The sequence below is a fragment of the Larus michahellis genome, chromosome 2 (genome assembly GCF_964199755.1).
Source record: "Larus michahellis chromosome 2, bLarMic1.1, whole genome shotgun sequence".
Classification (NCBI taxonomy): Eukaryota; Metazoa; Chordata; class Aves; order Charadriiformes; family Laridae; genus Larus; species Larus michahellis.
In genome coordinates, this window is record NC_133897.1 from 48208275 (window position 1) to 48232402 (window position 24128).

At 37.8% G+C, this 24128-nt stretch overlaps 1 protein-coding gene across 1 annotated transcript; it reads left to right on the plus strand.

Annotated features, from left to right (window-relative positions):
• The first annotated feature begins 1867 nt into the window (after positions 1-1867).
• LOC141738960 (prostatic acid phosphatase-like) lies at positions 1868-22387 on the plus strand. Its single transcript, XM_074575187.1, has 11 exons — positions 1868-1988; positions 7914-8009; positions 9392-9478; positions 10283-10435; positions 13112-13210; positions 14736-14840; positions 15883-16015; positions 17435-17517; positions 19330-19436; positions 20016-20185; positions 21124-22387. Exons 1-11 carry the CDS (start codon positions 1875-1877, stop codon positions 21240-21242), a joined length of 1266 nt encoding a protein of 421 aa, XP_074431288.1. The 5' UTR covers positions 1868-1874; the 3' UTR covers positions 21243-22387.
• The last annotated feature ends 1741 nt before the right edge of the window (positions 22388-24128 follow it).

Here is a 24128-nt window from a genome sequence, read left to right on the forward strand (position 1 = left end):
AAATCAGTAGTGAAGTATACATGCCAAAGGAAAGATTGAAGGCACAGAAAGCAGAACTATTTATCATATGCTTGGTCTTGGGTTAAAAATCTCATTTTTAAAGAGATATTAGCAAAGATTTTCTGTAAAATGCAGTTATATATTTTCAAACATTCCTGAATGATGCCATCCAGTATCACAAAAAAATTTAGTTCATGTCTACAGTGAAGTTACTATAAGGATTCCATAATAACGAGACCACATTAGTCAGAGTCACTCATCAAAGAAACACAATAAAACAGCAAATCTTATAAAAACTAACCAGTTAGGAATTTCAAGTTAAGGCCTTAGGAAGGACAAGAAAAAATTCTGAGAGCCAACAACCACCGATCTAAAAATCTAATAGATTTAAAAAGTAGAACATCCTTTCTTAATTTTTGAGGCATATTAAAATATTCTAAAGAAAGTATCTATTATGACCTGCATTCTTAAATAATAGAGGAAGATGATCAGATTATATTTGTTTTCAGAAAGACAAAGTATTATATATTTCTGATGTACGAATTACTCTCTTACACCTTCTGCATAGACACAATCGCACCAGAAGACACCAAAAAGGAGGGTGGGGACACAACAGTGGAGTAAGAAAGAAGTTCAGGTAATTTGAACTGGGCTGAAAAACAGGCATGGATTGACAAAAGAGATGGGGAAGTCCGGGAGCTGCGGTCCTCCTCTCTTCCACTCCCATCCATCAGAGGGAACGGATACACAGTGGTCATTCACACAATTCAGAGAAGAGAGCACTTAAGCTTTAGTGGAGTTTAGGGCCCTACAGACAGAATTTCTGGTAAATGTTAAAATAGTTGTTGTAGAGAGTTCTGTTGCAGAGAGCTCAACAGAAGACACTGAGACAGGTTTGGGTATGACAGGAATGGGATGACTCAGACAACATACAGAGGATCTTAAGTTTTAACATTTAGAGAACTCTATTTATAGGTCTCTGCAAACTGTAATTCATTTACTCAGAAAATCCTTATGAAATCAAGTCTATAAGTATCATTATTCTTATTTTATAGAGAGGAAGTCAGCAGAGGCAAGCTGAGCCATCTTCTCAAAGCCAGTGAGCTGCTGTCAGAAACATTGTTCTCAATCAGTAACAATAAAATATGAGTTCCGGGTCTGGTTCACAAGAATTTTTTTTAGAGAATTGAGACCAAAAAAGAACTTGACATAAGCAGTTACAAAAGAGCAAGTATAGATATACTCCAAGGGAAAAGAAAAGCAACACGCACAAATTGTAGAGCAAATAACTGCTGAGCAAGGAGCTTAAAGAACATACTTGTTGCAAGGTTTATTCAACTACTTCATCTGAGAGACTGGTAATTTTAACCTACATTAAGCGTTGCTTGAAATAATTACTCCGATTTCACAGTGACAATCTAGAAGAGGAAAGAAAAAAGGAGGGGAGGGAAGCTGAAAAGAGGACTAACTGAGAGCAAAGAGGAACGGTATTGCCTGTCTCTTGGTTCCGAGATCATCCTCGTGGCCATGCTATACTCTGGAAAAATTCCAAGCCCTGAGAAGTGGAAACAGAACAGGTAGGTTGAAACATAAGGAATGCTTAGCAACCCCTTCATGTTTTAACCTCATCCTTACACTCCAAAAGAGAAAAATATCACAGAGAAAAAGGAACTGAATTATGATTTAAGTAGAATGTAAACAGTAATTTGAAAACAAAGGGCGATGCAATTTGTTGCGCAGTCACACAACATTCCTCTTGGATTTTAAATTCACCGGCAGCAGTCCCACCCCTTTTGAAAGTACATCCTGGCGTCTGGGCTGTTCAGCCTGAGCAGCTGCTGGAGCCGCAAAGCCTTTTTTCATCCTCTGCCAGCATGGGAGCGATACGGCTTCCCAACCCATCTAGGATCCTGTGTTTTTCTTTTCATATTACCCTCATTCTGCTTCAGCAGACTACTGCGGAAAGAGAACTGAAGTTTGTGGTTGTAGTAAGTAGATTTGTTTTATGTTTTGTTGCGGGGAATACAGGGAATCCGATATGGCTGTCAAACAAGCTGTGCAGTTGCTTTGCCTCTTTTTAAACACAGAAATAACTACTGCTGCCCTTTTGCTTACTGAGTTTAAAGATTTTACTTAAGATAAAAATGCCTCTAGTTATAAGAATTTTCATCTCCTAACCCCTAGTTATTATTTCAAGATAACCAAAAAACTTTGCTTTGTGTTAGATGCATAGTGCACCGGAGTTAAGAATCTGAGGTGTAGTTTACCTATTCTTGCCTAATTTAGCTGACACTCTAATGCATTGTCCGAGAGCTGGCAATTACGGCCTACCTTCTCTGTGCTTGGAAGCTGAAGCTTATGACGTTACAGAAGTTACCACAAAAAAAAAAAAAAAGTATTTTCCATTTCAGAATAACTGAATGGGCACAGCAGTATACAGGAAAAAACAGAAAAGGGCATTTTGATGTAGAGATTTGAGATACATGTTGCATTAACTGCAGTTAGGTTGAAAGCAGACTGTAATAGTTTTTTTGCTGGGCCATTTCTTCTTTTAGACTAACTAGACAGTATTTCAATGTCACTTTCTCCAAGAGCTCAGGTAAAAGAGAGATTAATTCAATTAAATAGTTTGGATCGTGAAGGCCTTTTCATTATAATGTCTTTTTTTAATAAGAGGTACACTGATAAAGAATAGTTAGTCTAAAGCGATATTTTCAATATGAAGTTGGGGGGGATTGAAATTCATAATTGTATATAGGAATTTTAAGATCTTCTTCTTCCACCTTTCTCTATTTGAGACATTACGTGCACACGCAGGTAACAGACAGAGTACTGTGTCCAAAACATATCATCTAGCTCTAGATAAAGTATTTCATATCTCGCTGTCCATTGGCTGCATTGTAGATGTGCCACTTGGCAGAGAGGCCAGAGTGCACAGGAAAAACCAGTTCCTACTTCTGCTGAGGCTTACTGCTCTGCCAGACACTACACAGAGCAGGGACTCAATGCTAATTCCAGTAATGTTCTGTGTATAGCAATACACTTAAATGTCGTTTCAATGATAAGAAGGAGAACTGGACACACAGCTGAAATCAGGCAGTCGGCAAGCCTTGGAGAATTAACTCTTTGAAGGGAAGGAGACTTTTGTTGAATTGCAGCTCTCATCGTGTTCTAACAAGGAATGGTTTTGCAGAGAGGATTACAGGAAATGCTCACCATTATGAAGATAGAGGCTTCCTGTCCAAAAACAGCTTGCTTACCACAGCTATGCAGCCACCTTCCCCACCTACCAAAAAAAGATAGCACTTTATTTATTTATAGGGTAACTTATCACAATTAATATTAAAATAATAGGTAAATTTAATTTACACTGTCTTGCTTTTATCCCTGATACTTTTCCTCAGACTGACCAATCTGCCTAAAAAGTTACAGTATGTTTGATCTTATTATCAACATACTTCTCTTTTCTCAAGGCATGGTTTCTGTGTGTTTGATTGAATTTTGCCTTCTGAACTCACTAATTGAATTTTCTCGGGAACAGAATTGCTAGCATAAACAAACAGGGTAGGAATTGGCCTCAGAACATTTCACTGATATAATGGGATATAATGAGGGCATGGCTAGAGTCAAGGTAAGTCTAAAAGGCGTCTTTCTGAGATAATTCAATAGGAATTTTCCAGCTGTACTCTGTAAGTTGCTGTTTTCACCTGAAGAGTATTACTGCATTGTGAAAATGTCTCAAAATGACTTTTAAAAACTTTCTTACCAGAATTGCACAATATAAAATATAACTGCAGGGGAGAAAAAAAAGACAAATGTTCTCTTTTGCTCACTTCTAGAATTGTGCTGTGCTCTGAGAAGGTAACTTGCTCTCTCCTCACGGTTTCCATTTTTGTGCTGATTCTGTGCATTTTGATTCTTGGCCACAAGCCCTTCTGGCTGAAAAGCTCTAATTCCAACCAATTTGCCAAATGCTATTTTAATTTTCTTTCTCACATGTAAACATTAGCCTTCACCATAATTCTTGTACACTGGATTTAAACTAGACATAAGAGAAGACAATAGGAAATACACAGGACCATCGGTACCCAAGTACAAAGGAAATACTGATTTATTGCCTCTGTATAATGAAGTTCTGACCTGTAAATTCTGCCTCCACAGAGGCACTCATTTTACCTGTCATATATACAAAGAGGTGCGGTTTCTGAGGTACAGTGATTTCATCATGTCTTTCTTCTTGTAACTCAGGATAGGAAGTATTGTCTGAGCATGTTATCTGTTTGTCTAATCAAGCCAAGACTTTTGGAAACTTGACTAAACATGCACAGTACTTCTGCATCTATGATTTCCCTGAACTGGCAGCATGACTGATTCCATTTCTTTCTTGTTTCTTCATTCCCATTGCTCACTTCAAAATAAGAAATCTTTTTGTTTGAAGTTGAGTCTGTCAATAAGAATGTCTGTAAGAGGCTCACACAGAGACAGATAATTCACTGTAATTCATGGCATTTCTGAATGAAGATGTTATATATACTACACATGCCATAGTCTCTGTTCACCCTCTCCTCCACACCAGTTCTTCTCCAGTACGATTTTTCACCTGACAACAATAGAAGCAAAGGCTGGCCAAAGTCCGAGTCATGTGGCTGTTTTGACCTGAAGTGATCACACTCACAAAGTTACAAAGAATGAATGCAAGAAGCCAGACACCAAATCAGATTCTAGCCATATTATGGAAGGAGAGGGTATTTGGTGACTATCCATCTATTGCTTTTGAGAACTGACTGAGGTGAAGCACTTCAGGTAGAAGGGCTGAAATTAATATACCAAAACAGGTGTGCTTTGCTGGTTTTGTCTACATCCTCCTTGCCCTCCCTTCTTTCTTGATTTCTAGTCTTTTCACCTTTTATGATGCTTCCTTGTTCCTTTTCTCTCATCCTGCCATGTTCTACGTCTTCTGAAAGGTCAGGAAGGCAATCTGTAGGCCAGGAATAATAAAAGCTGCAGCACACATATTTTTAAATTAATTTGAAGGAACAACTCCTTACTAATAAAATCGAAATGATGAGCGTTGAGAAATACATAGTGATGAGCAAGGCAAGCTTTGTAGAGATACATTTTCTTTCCCTAACAGTTATCAGGTGTTCTAATGAAAAAGACAAACTTTCAAATACACAAGCTCTTCTGAAAGTTTTAAATTAAAAAAAAAAAGTCTCCTAAAATTTAGCTGACTATGACTGAATGAGTTAGCCTTTTAGGTTAAGTGGTTGTTCATAAGGTCATTGTTTCATTTCTAACTGCAACAGAAGCAAGGTCATTTTTCAGAAGTAACACGCAAGAAGGACATTTGAGCACAAGCAAAAATCAGTTGGCTGAGAAGCTTAGTCCTTCAATTCCTACAAACAGGGTTCTGCTTTTAGAAGTATTTGTTTCTTCCTTGATATTTCCAACTTTGTGTTAATATCATATTTATATGTCACTGTGCAATAAAGATGAAGAAATACAAACAAGGAAGAACTTTTTTCTATTTTGTCTGGACTTAAAGAAGCTGTGCTGCTTTTTAGAAGAGAACACCTTCCACCTTTTCCATTTCTTAAGGTTACAAGTGAGAAAATGTCTTTCTTTACACCTCCTGCTCCCACATATATTTGAATATCTTTCAATCTTCATCTCTTTGCCCTCTCACCTTTGTTCAGGTAAAATGCTTCTCTGTTCTGGCTTATTGAAAGTTTTTAGTGGTTGACTGTTGTGACAGTGAAATATACACTGAGGGCTATGTATGTTGCACATTAAGTATCATAAACCAGTATTTAAAATCTAACCCATTTTCAGTAATTTTTCACTAATAAAAAGGGCATTATTTATTGGCCAAGTGTTGACCCATTGTTACATATTGCCTAAAAAATAGTCATTTAATCATGTCAGTCAGTTTGAGCAACTGTCAGTTACTCATAAAAATGCTTTGCTGTGAAGCTGGATAATTTAACAAGAAAGTATGCAGCTACATGGTAATCGAGAATTTAACCTTCATTCTTTACAGAGGCATCAGCTTGTCCAGAAAAGCTGATGAATCCCCCCTGACACCTATTTATGTCAGCATGTCAAAACACCAAGGAAATAAGCAGTGACACAAAAGTCCTCCTCACTCATTTTTCTTGCATGCAACTAAATCAATCACCAGAAAATGTAGTTTTACCTATTCTTCTGTTCACCAGAAGTGCACTGAGAAATTATTATAAAGAACCAACCGAGATTCCAAATTAGTACAAAAAGATGTGTACAGAATTTAAAATTGCATACAGAAACAAAAATAAAATATTTCAGAAAGATTTTATGAACTATTTTGTTGTACTTGAACTCAGGAAAAAAAAGGTTTTTTTCTTGAAACTGTGCGATTTCATGTTGATCAACATGTTGACGATGGTGAAAAAACTTTCTTGATTTGCTGAAAAATATTCATTTTGGGTTGGCCACATCTTCATCAAAATTCAACTAGCAAAGCAAAAAAATAATAACCAGTTTTCTACATGGTCCTAATGGCAACATCTACTCCAGCAAACCTTGCTATCTATTGTAGGAAACAGAGTGAGAAAACCAATTATATTTGTCTTTAAAGGATAGTATTTTCCATCTCTGAAGTACCTGTTCTAGCACAAGTTTGTGCACATTAGTACAGAAGGCTGATGAAAAGGGTGTGTGTTGTAATTAAAACATTAAGCCACACTGCCTGTGTTTACTTTGAAAAATATAAACATAAAACACCTCCCAGTGGGAGTGGCAAACTAACTAGTGTGTACCAACCTCTCTGATGTTGTAGGAAGAATGATGTGGCTTAATGAGGCAATGGAGAGTATTAATTATTATCAAGCTGTATAGCAGTGAGGTGTTATGGAATAAATGCCATTTTATGAACAAATATACCATACTTCCGCATTGTCATTTTATTCTGAAAAGTCGGGAATGAGGTCGTTTATGTGAACATTGATAAAAGCAAAGATAACTTTTGCAACAGTTTGGATCAGCATCCTGGAAGATTGTCTGGAGCACTGTGAATTGTATTCCAGCATTTCCTCTCACGTGAAACTTTTGTGGGCTGTGTTTTCCTAAGACCACACATGACATACTTCGGGAAGTATGTAACGAGTTTTTCAGAATTCAGAATTTTTCAGAACTTTAATCTGTTTAATCGAGGGTTGGCACTTTCTTTGTATGCTGTAATAAAAATACAAGAAGCCGCATTTAAGCATTCTGGTGTAAAACTTCTATGATTGAATGCATCACACTAATATTCACCATGCTGGAGTGTCCAGGATAGAAAAGCGAACAAATTCTTTGCTCTCACTGAATTTAACAGAAAAACATCATACAGGCTTTCAAAAAAGTATTAATAAATATTAAGCTAACAGTGTAAATGTTTATACTTTTTCATCTTTATATTTTAGAATGACTGAGAAATCAAACATAAGATCCATGTGTACATGAAATTACTTTTACAGATACTGCTGTGAAAAAAGCAGTCACCAAAATTTTCAAGTGTCTACGCCAAAGTAATTAAATACTCATATTAGCACATCAGTAACTGCTTTAATATTCTGAGGTCCTGAGTGTCCAAGATTCAGTCAGATTTCTTGTGTAGGTGCCTAGCTATGGATGTAATCTCAGCGTTAACATCTGGGCTGATTAATTTTATGTTCTAGGAGGAAGAATCATCATGTTTATGCCCGCTAAATTCCTATATAATTACACCTATTCTAGTGTGTAAAGAATGTACTCCAATCCTACTTGCAGACTTTCCAATATTTTCATTTGAAAAATGTCACTGGAAGCATAATGTATATTTGACTTCTAGCTAGGTAAGAAAGGAATGTTAACAGCAATTAACTCTTTTTTTTTATTATTGGTAATATTGTTAGGTTTTCCGACATGGTGACCGGACACCAGTTGTAAACTTTCCAACTGATCTACACAAAGAAAGTGAATGGCCCCAGGGATTTGGACAACTTACCAAGGTATGTTGACTTTCTTAGAAGCGCTTATATATAGTACTAAAATAGGAAGTGGGCGGATTTTTTAATGTGTGTCTCAGAAACATTAACAAATCCCAAGTACTGATAGTTGGTATTAGCAATACCCCATAATTCATAAAAATTTTTACAACGTTATTCATCCGACTACTCTTAAATTGAAATCTTGTTCATCGTAGCTTTATAACTATCCTCATGAAAGCAACAACTTCCTGATAGTGTGTCTGCATTCAAATAAATGGCAAGTTTAAACATTGTCTATGCTCTTATCCTTGATGAAGTTCTAATGACCACTAAGCACTGGGCCCTGTAACAGGGTAAAAGAATGACACCTTCCCACCAGGTCAAGCGATGAGTCCACATCTCATCATTTGACTGGCAACCACCTACTCACAAAACAAGGGAAGTCTTGCAGGAGGAGGCTTTCTCTGGGGACAATGTGTCTTCAGAAGGCTGATTTCGGCCCAGAGTTTCACTAGGATGCACTGAACCTACTTCTTGCATTTTAACATCAAGCCTTAGCTCTTTAACTGTATTTGACATATGAAATTCTGGAGCAAAGAGACGCCAATGCATTTCTTAATAATACTTCATCATGCAGAAGCATGAATCAGAGACCATTAAGCATTTAGTGTTTGAAGTGAGGCTTGAAGGATCTGTAAAATTCAGACACACAGACAACACGTTACTATCCCCAGATACATAGCTTATGTTGTAAGAAGAAAAAAAATTCTGCTTCAGCACAGATTTTTTTTGAGAGCTTTTTGCTATTTTATTATCTTTTTAGCAACAGTAGTAAGAATGTACTTCTCTGACAGCTAAAAGTTTAAAAGTTCAGCTCACAGCTTTGGAAATGAATAACAGAAAAGACAGTGTGCAGTCTAAGACAACTGCAGGTGCACCAAGGCAAAGATGGAACAATATTACTTGAGGCATGAAATGCAAGCCACAAATTTATCAGGTTGATCAAATAGCAGAGCAATGACAACAATAAATACTGTGTTATCAATCATCCTTTCTCAGCTGTCACTAATTGACATACTCTTTACATAAAGTGTTGATCGGGAGTAACTCCAGGAGCATCTACAGAGTTACAGCATTGTGGAAACAGTATTTGTATAGAATCAGATGCATTGCCTTTCCTGTAGTCTTAGCATTTCAGAATGTGTCATTTTTTCATAGATATAAATGAGTACTTATATTAAAAATTATAGACCACCTACAACATATACAGTACATTATACAAACCGTTAACGATCACTTAAAAACTGATTGCTGAAGACAAAAAAGCAAATAGAAAAGAAACTTCTACATTAAGATTCTCCAATCACCTTAATCTAATAATCATCTGTATGCTTGCCTCACAGACTGGAATGCAGCAGCTATTCAAACTTGGACAGTACACGAGAGAAAGATATTCCAACTTTTTGAACAGCACATACAACCGGCAAGAGGTATATCGCACAACTGTCTGGAGGACATTTCTCTGGCATAGCGGAACTATGGCCTTGTGCTAGATAAAAGCACATCATCGTATTCATTTCATTAATGAAAAAATTTAGGTAATAGAAGAACATTTTTGAAAGTCAGGCTTTTATGTCAAGATAAAAACATAGACTGAAGTCTAACTTTCAGCTCCTACATTTAGTTTGGGTCTTCCATTGCCCAGTTTTCCAGGACTGAACAGCTCCACGCCAACAAATGAATTGGGAATTTATACATAGTGACCCAGTATTGTTCTACCCTGTTGAAAGGTGAATGCATATCCAGCCTTGTGATGGGCTCACATACTTCATCCTGTAAAAGAAAGGTCTAACTGTTGTTTGGATGTCCTTGTCATACAGTACAGATCCATTGTGGGGAAGGTATCACTACATCAGGAATGCATTGATGGGAAGGCGTTAAAGACTATAGCTTTGCCATGGTTCCAAGAGAGGTTTACTGAGGTATAGCAGATGGATCATAACAGTGTTCCTCTGAATCTCAGAAGACAGAGAGCACCCTTCTTTTAAATCATGCTTTCTTATTCTTCTTAGTTAAGTCTGAATGTTAGATTGCAAATTGAAAGATGCTTTGGCAATTCCATTTATGCAAATGAAGCAGGGCCCTAGAGAGCTGAGTTACGGTTTCACTGTTCTGACTTTATGCAAAAACACAAAACTGAAAATGAGAAGCCAAGATTGATAAGTTGGGTAAAATTTCCATATTATTTCCATTGTTTCCATTTTATTTTTAACTCTTTGCCCTTATATCTTCAGTTTTATATCCAAAGTACAGATTATGATCGCACAATTATGAGTGCCCAGTCATACCTTTCTGGCCTCTTTCCACCAACTAGCAGCCAAATTTGGAACCCTGAGCTTCTCTGGCAACCCATCCCAGTTCATGTTTTGCAAAAATCAACAGACCGGGTAAGTACTGGCTGGATACTTCCTATAACACCTTAAACTTTCGCAGAAGCAAAGAAGAGAAAAAAGGGGGGAAAAGTTAAAAAATATTTTCTATTCTCTTTGAGTTCAATCTAATAGAAAACATCAACTGCAGCTACTGGCTGCCAAGCATGTCATAGGTCAACTGTAATAGCTGCATGAAAATCCTCCTCCTGTAGTTGCAGAATACCTGAATTGTCATCCACACTACCATTTTCTTCAGGGTACAGCTCTAACATTTCTCTTGGCAAAGACGCTTTTGGACAGTATTGAAGGGAAGTTGCCCTAAACCTTTAGAGAGGACAAGTGCTTTTCAAAGGATGAATCAGCTAAACAAACCTCCTCTCCTCAGCAAGTTTGTTCCATAGTTTATTCAAGGAATGGAATTTCCAACAGCCACTGTAATGACGTCTCAATTATTACTTTCCTATTCTGGTAGCACTTAGGCACCCTAATTACAGACAAGGGCCCTTTCATGCTTAGTGCTATACAAATGTTTAATGAAACCCTAGCACTTGCATTGCAGTTCATAATAAGAGCAGACCTACCTGAATGTTAGGTCTTGTAGAAGTTTTACTATAGGCCGCTCTCCCTGGCTGACTTGGGTTTAGATTTTAATTTCACTGGCTCCTGTGACAAGGACTGTGTAAGGAACACTGTGTTGAACAAGGACAAAAAGTTATAGAGTATAATGACTGAAAGGCTGATTTTCTTCTGCCTTTGAGGACAGAAGTTGACTTTAAGGAAATGTATACAAAAACTTTATTAAATAACTGCCTGTTCAGTCACCAACATCTAAGGATGGACCCTGTCATTAGGGGGTGGCCACACCTGCCTCCCATTGGCATTCCTCCATTCTCAGAGGCCATGCTTGAAAGCAGCTACAGAGAGAAAGAGTTTCCACAAACTGGATTACATACAATGTCATTCAGCTTGAAACTTGACTCTGTCTGTAAACAAAAAGAATGTCACTGTTATTTAAATGTGGAACACTAAGGGAAGTTCTTTCACCAGAAGACATGAAAAAGCATCCAAGTGGTCAGAGCTTCGGCCAAATACAATCTCAAAGGCCTTAGGGGAATCAGTGCAGTGCAATGACCTGTTTGGAGAAGGCAAGCTCATTTCTAGGAATCTCTAGTACCTCATCAGTTCTTCAGCTGCTTCAGGAGTGGTTATTGATGTTTCACTGAAACACACCTCTGCGACAACTAAAAATTCCTGTTAAATATGCAAACCACCTGGAAAAAACATTGTTCCCTTTTTAAACTAAGCAGATGTTTGAGGGTATTTTCAAGCCCTAAGCAACACAAAGCGGGAAATTGAGGCCAAGTACAGTCTTGTAAAAAAACCTAATCACAGTTTATTTTTCAGCCACTGAGATCTATCAAGACCTGACAGGCAACAGTACTGAGCTCTGCTTAATGATGCCAAAGGGAGTGGCTTAATTAATAACACCTAGAGAGGGATAATTAAGCCATACAGCAAGAGGAACATTTGTTATTGTGTAATTAAACAACATTCCCCAGTTTCATATTGCAGTTTTGAGCCTTCACCCTCCAGTGTGCTGCTGCAACAGAAGAAATGAACACTTGGAAATCTAAGTGAAAGTGCGCTAGTGTCAGTTGGTGGCTGCTGCCAGCTTCATGTTGATAAATCAAAGAGAAGCACTGGTAGTGCAGTCTGCAAATGTTCACCCCAAGACAGAGTACACCTTCTTGCACATATATAAGCCATAGATATTGAAGTTAATTTCTGTTTGACATGGTTTTTATGGTTATAGGATAATATTAGTGCTGGGTCAAAAAATGCTCTAGTGATGTGACGTAAAGTGATAAACCAGCACAGGCTTATTTTTCTCATCATAACTTTTTACTGACACTTTATGCTGGATCAGGTATCATCTGTACTTCTGCAATTGGCATAAAGCACACTTGCCAGAGCACAGAGTTTGATGGACACATGTACTTATACAATTGGCATAAAGCACGCTTGCCAGAGCACAGAGTTTGATGGACACATGTACTTATACACGGCTCAGATCAAATATGTACTATCAGGCAACCTGTAATGCATACACTTGGAGTTATTAAAAGTGAACCATACCCCTAAACAAGAACAGAGCCATTAGGCTCGTAGATTTTTGATATTTCAGAAGCACAATTTATTTGTCACTCTTGTTTTGAGTTCTGTTCATTAAGTGGTACTAAAAAAGCTTACCATAATACGCTGCTTACCTCCAAAGAGATGAGCGCAGGATATGTAGATGCAGAAGCAATTCAGATTCCAGTACCAGGTGGAGTCAAGCTGCATCTAGAGGGATTCAGAAATTAAGAGGGAAATCGTAGTTTTTTAAAATTCCTGATCATGGACCCCGATCCATTTCCCAAAGCATTGCCCTGACAGTCATGCGTAACTTCTTTTTGCCAAAATCAGTTAAACTGAGGATAATCAAGCTACCATAGCCCCAAGTAGACGCTGAAAGTTAAGTTACCACAGTTCATTGTTTATTTTAACTGAATCCATGAACTAGGTACCCAAACAAACCACTACAGAGTAGCTGTATGAATCTATCTAACAAATATTACATCAGCAATAGAAAAACTAGAGGTGTGTTGATTAATTCTAGAACTATTCTAAGCTTTATTTTGCTTGTTTCAGAAGCTGCATTTTCCTCTGACTGGTTGTCCCCGTTTTGATGAACTTCAGAATGAAACACAAACATCTAGTGAATTTCAAAATAGAATACAACCATACAAGGTAAGAAAAAATAGAAAGGAAACGAAATCTAACAAAAGGGGAAGTAAATAAGATATAGAAGTTATGGAATTGCATGAATTGCATTGTTTCCTTTTGCTAAAATGGAAAAATAAATAAATGCAAAAAAAACCCAACCCAAATCCTGAGGACTCTCTTAAAATCAGAAATTTAGGCCAATATGATCAAAAACTACATTTGAAATGCTTATGCATTTCTCATACTTTTCTATATTAATCTTTTAAAATGTGAATTTAACATTAATGTTCTGATACTATTTAAAGCTGCGTGTAATTAAAGTTCCTTGATCTGAGGGGAGAAGAATTTTCTGGATGCAGCAATGTCCAGTTTTACAGGGTAGCACAAAACCAATTCTAAAAAATCTGATAAATCTGAAACCTGGGAAGGTTTATGCCTTCCTGCTGTGACTTTCTGAATTTAACACTACAGCAGAGAACTAAAGCCAGCCCAACCAGGCGAACACTCTGACTTATGAAAATTTCTCTGAGATGCATTTTGGATCCGTCACAAGACACACATCACATGCTTCTGTTTTGCCCCTGACACTAATCTTCACAGCCATAGATTCAAAATTTCCCATTCCAGTGCTGCAGCAGGACATAGGTACATGGATGGTATACATGCCTCAAGCAACTACATTCTTATGGATAATAATTGCTCTAGATGGTGGTTACTGCTGCTCTCTTTTTTTGCCTACCATGAACTTTGTAATAGCACTGCTGCACAAATAAAGCAGGGGTCTTGTGTTCCTCGTACTGTGACTGCACCTGTACACATTCTCTTAAACTCACTTTAGGCTTACTGCTTGGGCTAAACCCAACATTTTCCTTTTTTGCTTGATTTCTAACTTCCTGCTAGCTCGGCTACTGTAGTCAGCCTCACCTGCAATGAGAGGTGAATTATGACTTCATAGCTATCCTCTCTCTCAGCTACTAATATGAAACAGGTAACGTGGGAATAAGGGATATTAAGGAGTCCCTTTATTCTGTGGTAGCACATAGCAAGAATCCCTATGGGAATTGTTGTGGAACTATTACTTAGGTATTCAGCTCCCCTTCAATGGCAGAAGGAAAATCTAGTTTCCTTTTCAACTTCTTTTTGCCTCATCCTGAATATTTGCCTCAGCTCTCTTTAATTTTCTCTTTTTCCTCATCTTTTTTCTCATGTTCCTTTTCCCTTCATGCCTTCCTCTTCCTTATATCTGAAGGCTTGAGGTGGCTGAGGTAGCCTACTGGAGCAGTCAGAAGAGGGAGAAGAGTGCAGCAGAGAGAGCACCAGACTAATCTGGTGTAGGGCTGAGTAAAAAGCAGTGTCTGAAACAGAGATCAGTACCTTAAAATGGTTACAAAATTAAATCTGCAACCAAAATCTTCTGCTACAAGAGTTTCACCTGTGTAAAATTAAATGCTACTGCATTGCCAGGTTGGGTGCTAATGAATCTATAAGCATATATGTTCCATATGTATTGAGTATTTGTGGCATACTCTTCAATTTTTTTCCCCTCCAGGATTTTTTACAAACAATGGCAGTTAACACAGGACTTGAACTAAATAATCTTGAAATACTGGACAATTTCCAGCTCTGGAATACATATGATACGCTACACTGTGAGGTAATAATAAGGCAAAAGAGGTCGGGAAAGAATAAAAGTCCTAAGCTGGGTTTCAATTAAACCATGGCAATGTGGTTTCATAGGAATGAGTTGCCTTCTCTCCTGGGTTTGCTTTATTTTTTTATTTTTGTAATTCTAATCTAAGTTTAGTGCATTGATATAAGATAACCCAAAAACATGGTTTACAGCTTGGGAAACTGTTGTTTCCATTTGATGGTTTATTCTGAAGCACTGGTAGTGAAATCCATTCCCTTTATTCCCTCACTTTCCTTCCCAATATGCTATTATAGAATCATTTGAGCATGCTGCCTAGGACATATTTATGATTTTTAACAGGAAAATGAAATTATTTGCTTTAACCTATCAACAGGTAAACATCAAAATACTTACATGTTGAAAATAAGAGTTAAGATTATGATTAAGTTATTTAAGTTAGAAAATTAGGAGATGATGATTGCTACTGGTGAATAAAATCAGGCTGGCCTCAAGCATGTGGTGATTCCATTTGGCCCCAGTCATTACCAGCAGCACACGAAGGCTGTTAAACGTATCCTCCACACACTGGGGCTCTTAAGACACTATAGGACACTATCACTCGTAACATGACTGGAGAGTGACACTTTTCTGTAAATGGCCAGTGATGGAACTGGTATCTGGACAACTGTATGAAAAAGGCAGGAAAAGTTTTATACGTATATATATATATACACACGCTAGGTTATACCCTGAAGACCCTGAAGGGAAGACATATGTCTGCAATCTTTCACAGCAGCAAAACCATATATCTCTATAGCAAGAACACGTTACACCTACAAAGGATCCCCTTTCACACAGGTGTTTCCCCTCTTCCCATTCATCCACTTCAGGTTGACGCCCATTCCCACAAAGGGTATTTCAGGGCATGCTGATGAGTGAAACCATGCTGGGCAAAGAATTGCAGGGCAGCCTCGGAGAGTCCAAATGTAGTAGTGTGCAGCTGGGCAACAGGATGATGGAAACCAGTAGAAGAAAAAAACATTATTTTATTTTCCTTTATCACTAGGATGTTCACAATTATACTCTCCCTGTATGGGCCACCAAAGATGTAATCGACAAGATGGAAAAACTGGCAGAATTGTCTTTACTATCGCTATTTGGGGTTTATAAAACAGAAGAGAAATCACGACTACAAGGAGGTAAATCAAAAACTGCATAGATCTCAGAAAGTCAGAGACAATGCTTATGATAACACACAACACCCTTTCACCTTACTTATGAAAAAATATTGATACAGAACCTTGTTCTGTAACTATGGACATGGGATGCCATATTAAATATGAAAATATGTACTGAACACTGGCATTCACATGGATGAGATATTGAAACAAGGTGTAAACGTGAAGATCTTTAGTTATCCCATAGTTGTTAAGAGATTAGGATTTTGAGAAAGACTATAGAAATCCAAGGGAAAAAATCAAGGCTTCATGGGCATGGTCATTACTTGTCTGACATGAGGTTCATTAAGTTCTGTTTCTCCAATATTTATTCTAATTGTTTCCTGATCTTTGTTTTTCCCTTTGATTTATTGCTTATATATTCTGCCAAAACCTTGGCAACACATTGGTAGATCTCTGAAAGACTGATATAAAGCTGCTCCAAACAGTCTGATCAGAATAGAAGATGAGAGATTCGAGTTATGCCTATACTGCAAGAACAGGGACAACTGCTGAGCTCCAAAATCCAGGTGTGCAGGCTATGCACATATGACACTACTTCAGGATAGAACCCAGGCATTTATCCTGTGATCCCCAGGTGTCCCTGAGCAAGAAACCCAAACAAGTGATCTTGAATATCTGCAGGATGGACTGTTTGGGGCTAAGCTTTGTAATGCACCTACCCTGCAGTCTAGACCTAGATAAAGAATTATTAGCAGACTAATCATCTAGGCATATACATCACTGGATTAAGCCATATAGTAATTACACGCTCAGACCTGCATTCAAGCCCACTAGCTGGTATTTGGCCATATCATGTGGTCAGGACTTTTTTTTCTAGTGTTCACGGGCACACCAGTTATGCCCTATTTTCCTAGAATGGTATAAATTGTGCTACAGGGAATTTCTGCCTTATCCCTTCTCCCTTATTGGATTGGCTTTATAACATCTCTGGTCTGGAGAAGGAGAACAAAAGAGCTTTGGAAAAATGAAGAATTCATACTGTGTGACTTACTGGAAGTAAACATTTGAAAGTATTTCTTCAGCATCTAGAGAGGAAGAGGTTAGCACAGCTGCCATTATTGCAACACTGCAAACAGACAAAAAATGATGGAGAGGAGGTCTCGGCATAACAAAACTGGAAGTGTCATTAGCCCCAGTTCTAAGGATAGTTCTAGATGGTTTCCTGTAAATCCTGCCACTTCACTTGACCTGGATGATGAGTGAACAATTTTACCTCTGTAATATCTTCTCTCTAGTTGTGAACTTGCAGTAAGCTAAAAAATGAGTATGAGGCCTGAGCAGATGTCTTCTATTTGATACTTAAAATCTTTTGCCTTTTTGGTTTCTATGCAAATGTTATATCTTCATTTTCCTCTTCCTTGTTCCCATCTTTTTAAGGTGTCCTTGTGAATACTATTTTAAATAGTATTAAACAAGCTGCCAATTCTTCAAGGCAAAGAAAAATGGAGGTCTACTCTGCAGTGAGTATTTCCATCTTTCATAAATCTTGCTATGATTTTACCAGTAAAAGATCCTTAAAGAGAATAATCACTCTCCATGTAAGTTAAATGAAAGAATAATATAACACAATTCAATTTGGCTAAGAAGCTGAACACCAGTCAGTACAAAAACACAGCAGGAGCATGGATCTCACCTCAGTTTCTGTCAAACTGTACTTGGTAAAGAAAACTATCTATTTTATCATCCAGTTTTTCTGCAACTTAATGGTGCAGTTCCTATAAGATTCTATAAGTTGCATCGTCCCTTAAGTGCTTACAACCCAGAGATGCTGGCACATAGCAGAACTTCAGCTGCACCTCCAAACTCTTCGTCTGCTTAGAAAGGGGTGACACAGCTGTGGATTCTATTTTTTTATTTTAGAGGATGAAGAGGGCCATTTGGGTCAGGCCAAGATCCACTTAGCTCATTCATTATCCTTTCACAATGACAGGGAAGAATGTGAGGATAATGCCAGCACAGAGTGATGCTTCTCCTGATACAACCTTCTAGCAATCTGTGGCTTAGGGACTTCCTGAGACAGAATCTGTGTCAGTGTGTTTAATAGCTCTTGACAGAATTTCTTCCGTCAATTTATCTAATCACTTTTTTAATGCATTTTTACTTTTGGCCTCTGGAACATCCTGTGGCAATGACTTGTGTGTTAAAAGAAAAAAAAGTACTTTGTTATATTTTTTTTAACTTAATAGTGACTTAGCTCCTTCCTAGTATTTCTATTGTGATAAACAGGGAATAGTCATTCTTTATTCACTTTTCCCGGGTCACTCATGAATGTACTATTTTTTGTCACACCTCTTTCATCTCTCCTTTTCCAAGACAGAGTCCTACCCTATTTAATCTTTCCTCATATAGAAACCACTAAATACCTTAAATCTTTCTTGCTGCCTTTTATACGTCTTTTCTAGCCCTACTGTATTCTTTTTGAAAAGGAAGAAGTGCATCCAGAATTTTCACTGCTGCTTTAGTGCCTTGACGCCAAGTATACTCTTATTTTTGAAAGATCAGTCTAAAAAGTTCCAGATCCTGAATAATAATTAAAGGATGGCTGTTAGACTATAATATAAATAAGCCTAGCAAATATGTGTATAAAGATGCTTGCAAAATTTAGGCATCGACGTGTTTGGACTTCGTTCCTTCAGCTCCTCCTCCTGGGATACCCTGCAGGAGGAGGGATAATGGGGAGAGGAAGAGATTGCAGTTGTGTGGATAACCAGTTCCACCAAAATAGAAGCCAAACTGAGATTTTATTGTCTAAGTCCAAACAGAAGGAACAGTCATTTAAAAAGTTCTGGAGTGTGTGTGGAGGCGAGGAGAAAAGTCTTTGTATGCAATTATTTGTCTGGTTTACTATCTAAAAAGAAGTACTTGTATCTTCGCTTGAAATGCCATAGGATATATTACCTTATATTGCTTTAATCTGACTTTGGAACCAAAAACACTCCTGAAGGAAGGAGCAGCAAAATGCACTGAAAAACAAGATTTATTTCTCAGACTAGATCTTGATTTTCCCCAATATCTCTGTCTCCAAAATATTGCCAGATGATGTAAGACATGCTGCAGTAACTATTTCGAAATGCCCCCTGCTGTCTGTAGTAATATGTTAACATGTTTTTCCCAGTGGTGAATACACTGAATATATTTTTATGGTCAAATTTATACAGGTTTTGTTTTATCATGATTTCCACTCCCTCTCTACTCTTGTCTTGTTACTATGGAGAAATGGTAGTTGACTTAACTGACTTTCAAGGATGGATTATTATTTTTTTTCCCAATAGCATGACACCACAGTTGGGGCCCTCCAGATTGCTCTCAATATTTTCAATGGAAAACTGCCACCATATGCTGCTTGCCAGTTTTTTGAACTCTACCAAGAAAGCAGTGGGCAAGTATCTTCCTACCTATGCAAGAACAAGGAGTCTTTTGAATTTGGTTCCCCCTTCCCCAAAATCATTTGCCTCTCAAAGATTGTGAGGAGATTTCATTTTAAACTGATACTTCACTGAGCAGTTCACAGACAAAGTTGTATTAAAACTAGGAAAAATTACGTTTGCTGGATGTGCATGTATCTGTATGTTTTGAAAGATAGGAAGAAGAGGAAAACAGGCTTTACCGGATGGAAGTAAATGGTAAAACAATTTTTCCTGCTTCTTCAAATGATAGCAACAACATTTCCAAGACATCTCATAAATCCTAAGGTAAACTAGTTGACTTAGAGAGCCTGGTGCTGTTGCCATTAGAGGGGCCTTCAGAAGGACCTTTTGAGCTGACTGGTGATCTGTGCAGTAATGTAACCAGCTTTGGCAAAGTGGGCTTTGTGGATGTCTTCCACAAAGCCTCCATTCTTGAAGAACAGGTTCTAGGGTAGGATGTTAGAACCTATTTCCAACATTCTGTCTCTAAATAGGAAATCTTGTGTAAGAACCTTTTTTAAAAAAATCTTTTCAATGATGTTGTTAATCAGGCGATACAGCATTGAAATGCATTATCGGAACGATTCTTCAAAGGATCCTTACCTACTCACTCTGCCAGGATGCACCTCTTCTTGTCCACTTGAGAAGTTTGCTGAACTAGTTTCTCCTGTGATTACAGAAAATTGGTCAAAAGAATGTGGGAAGAAAGACAAAATGAAAGGTAGTGTAACAGCTCTGTATTTTATACATAGACATCAAGGCAGAAATTGTACCAATGGATCCAAACTTGGTACCCTTCACACAATACACAGATGTCCCTTTAACAAGTGTGGACCAGCTTTACTATAGACAGGGAAAACCAACAGAAATGAGATTTCTCTGAAAATGTGAAAAGTAGACTTGCCCACCAGTGTGAAGCCAGGGCTATTACTAGCATACTCACATAAGGAGCTACCTAAAGGCCGTGGTCAAAACTAGAGCTCTGCTTGCTGAAAATGTCCAACAGAAATATGTGTGTGTGTGCTATGCAAGGAGTCCTGTGTATGTTGGACGCATTGGTCCTTCTGTAGATGCAAAGCAAAAATGGCTTGCAGATGTAAGGTTGGTGCTTCTGTATCTCCCACGTGTGCTATGTATTGAGGATACTTTAACCTCCACTGTACACACAGAAACCAGCTGATCTACACAGACACAGCAGCTGTTTGCCTCAGACTACCAACAGCTGACAGCTGATAACCTCTTCCTGCCTGAATATTATTTCCAGGAGGAAAGTGAAGGGCAATGCAACACATGCTACTTTCCAATAGTCGTGGTATTTCCCCCTCCCTGCCTATATTCAGTGTTTTGCTGATCCGTGATGAAACTCCTAGTTTGCATTAACTGCACATGGTCCCTCTTGCCTTGTGAAAACCTAGAAGAAAGATTTACCCATGCACAGGAAGTTATCAATGCATTGCCAGGATTGAAGTATATGTTTTTATACTTAGGTTGCTTATCATGTCAGTAAATGCAGGCCATGTGATCTTGCCAGAAACATGAACAAAATGTAACTCTATTTCCATTGTACATATTTGTAATCAGACTTATCTCTGTATCCAAAATGATATACATGTATGTCTTTTATTAATTCCCTTTTCCTTTATTGTTTTTATTTCACAGATATTTTTATCGGATTTGACATTGCTGTTGGCTTGTTGTTCATTTTTGACCTTGTACTGCTCTACCTCCTTTATCACTATGGACGCTGCAGACGCAGAAACAATTACCAAGACATTTAAAGAGGAGGTAAAGAAATGAAAGAGAGAGCAGCTAGACATCAAGCAATCCTTTAAGTTGCTTATATCCATCAGTTTACTCTAGCCAAATTAATCTCCAAAGCATACTCAATAAACTTGAAGAGCTGAGGTATCTGCAGCCTAGCTCCTAAAAGACTAAACATCTGCAGTGAGAAATATTGTAAAAATATGTTATTGTTAAGAATTTACTTTTGTAGGAAGACGGATTTACTTCATTTTCTATCTTTAGGTTTTCCACTACTATTAATCACTCAAGTCAAACAGTGGGGTGAAGGGATGCTATTGCCTATGCTTTTTTTTTTTAATATTGCCTATTACCATTTAGCCCTTTACTTCTCTCTTTCCCTGCTCAATGAGTCTTTCTTGAAAATCACAGCCTGTAATATTTTCCTTACTTCTTATAAATGGCTATTTTGTTGATACATAGGAAAATGTTTTCAGTGAGCAGAAGCTGCAATTACTGTTTGAAAAAGATTCATACCAGCACTTGGGCATACTGTTTCTGCATTTATTCATGCAAATCTATGCATGAGTTTTGACCCTGGCCATCAGCTAATAAAAGTCTGCAGCCTGATTTTCAAAGGAGTTACACTACTATAGCTGTCACTGCAGTAGTAGAATCTGGAGGGATCTCTGTCGCCTATCCAGGCATAAGGAAGAAGCTTAGCACAACAGGATCTTGGTCGGTGTCCACAACTTCAGTAATGTGGATGAGTAAATACATTAAACTCTATTTTCTGTTGCTACACTGCTTTCCTATTTTTTTGAGCTCCCACTCTTGAATGATCCTTTGCCCTGCATCTTTTCTATGATGCGTTGTTCCTGTGTCCTGCTCCACATCCCTTCTATAGTCTTATTTCTTTGAGCTACTCTTACAATAATTCCTCAAGCTATCACTATTTTCATCACCTTTCATTTTAATTTACAATAACTCTTTTAACTCCTTTCTCTGTTCAAAAGCCCTTATGTTGGCAAGACATGCACTGAAAGTAAGAAAACAACGATTCTGCTTTTTGTATGTTGATCTCTTCTGTGCAATATATTTTGTTTAGATTGGAAGCTCCTAAGGGCAGGGAATGTTTTTCCATAATTGCTCTCTAGTATCATAAACTAGTATCATAAGCACTAATATTGCTGTATAAAATACTGCTTATTGTCATAGGTTTCAATGGCTGCATCAAGATTTTTGTTATCCTGTTGTCCTCCAGAGGATACTGTGAATTACATTACCATGGAGAAGCCTTTTTAAAAATCAAGACAACTATACAGACAGGTGCCAACAGCAGGTTCAGCCCAACAGATATAATAAGCAATCATGTGCTCAAGCTAATGAGTCCAGTCGAGGTGCAGAAAAAGGCATCTTTTTGAGAAAAGTGAGAGATGGAGCTGCTTAGCTCAGGCATAGCATGGCATGAATGTGAATACACTGCTTCTGTACTGACTTTGACTCACATCTGTGGGTTGCAACTTGGAGCCCAGGAGCTTGGGTCAGCTACCACTGATCTAGAGATCAGCCCTCAATATTACAGCTAGGGACACATTTAAAATGTGATGTAGTTAGATGTATGGATATTAAATAGCGTAAAGCAAACAGGATAGCAAAGGCTTGTGGGAATATAGCACTTCCCAAACATCATTGAATTTTCTTGTAGTAACTTTAGCTACCAAGGCGTCCACCTTTTGAAGCAGTATTTCCCACTCAGTAAAAAGCTTTTCCTAGTATCCATGACATTTCCATTTTATCTATTTTAAGTAATATCATAATCAAGTGATGGATTTGATTCTTACATGGTGAGGATGTTTTATTGTATAACAATTTGGGGCAAAGCTGTCCAAAAGATGAAAGGCTATCCTTAAATCAGATGTTTTGGATGTACGACCTTCATATTGTAACTAGTAGTTCTGATCCTTGGTGCAAAAACTTAAAGGAATGTCTATACTGCAGTCAAAAGTGTTACAGCAGCTCTAGGAAACACGTCTGAGCTGGCTTGGTTACTATTAGCGGTGCACTTACAATGGGGAAAAGCTCAGGATAAACTGCAAAAGCAATCCTGGCTCCTGAATATATATATATACACTCAGTGATTGCCTGATGCTGAGCTCTGTATGACCATGGCCACAGTGCTGCTGGTACTCATTTAAGGATAGATTGAGTCTATCTTTTATGTCTTTTATTAGAGGCAATCAGATGCTTGACAAGTGAAGATGTATCATTGACTGATAATGTGCAGTAATAACTGGTTTTGAGATACTAGAAAGTCAGTTGGTTGCACTCCACAAGAATTAGAATGCGGCATGTTTTTTCGAAGATTGCTTCTTACAAAAAGAAGCACATCCAGACAGAAAGTAAAATGTGAAGTGTCTGAGACATCTTTTGTGGCTTATGCTACTGAAGCCTAATCTGTTACAGAGAATTTCAGGAGATCAGGCAATTCTAGCTGTGGCAGAAGCTGTCATGAAGTGATTTTATTGTAGGGACACCTTTTTGTTAAAAGATAGGCATACTTGAAAATGTTCATGCACTTTTAGAAAGGAGCCAGTGAACACAAGTTACACAGAATGTAGTGGATAGGTTCAGATGATGTAACTTCAGAATTAATGAAGGTACAAAAAAGACGCAATACATTAGTAATGTAGGCCCTGAATCTCACTTATAGTAAAGACGCTTTGTCTTGCTGAGATTAAATGAAGTTTAATTTCTCCAGTGGAGTAAAAAGTTGTAAGTGTCCGACAAGCTTGTGGCTTTTTAAATTTTTCAGCCATATTTACAATTTGCTTAGCATAATCTGCAGACTGTTTGTGATTAGAAAATACCTTGTCTCCAAGCAACTTGTAGCACCAAAATAAAGTACATTAAAGAAACAATTC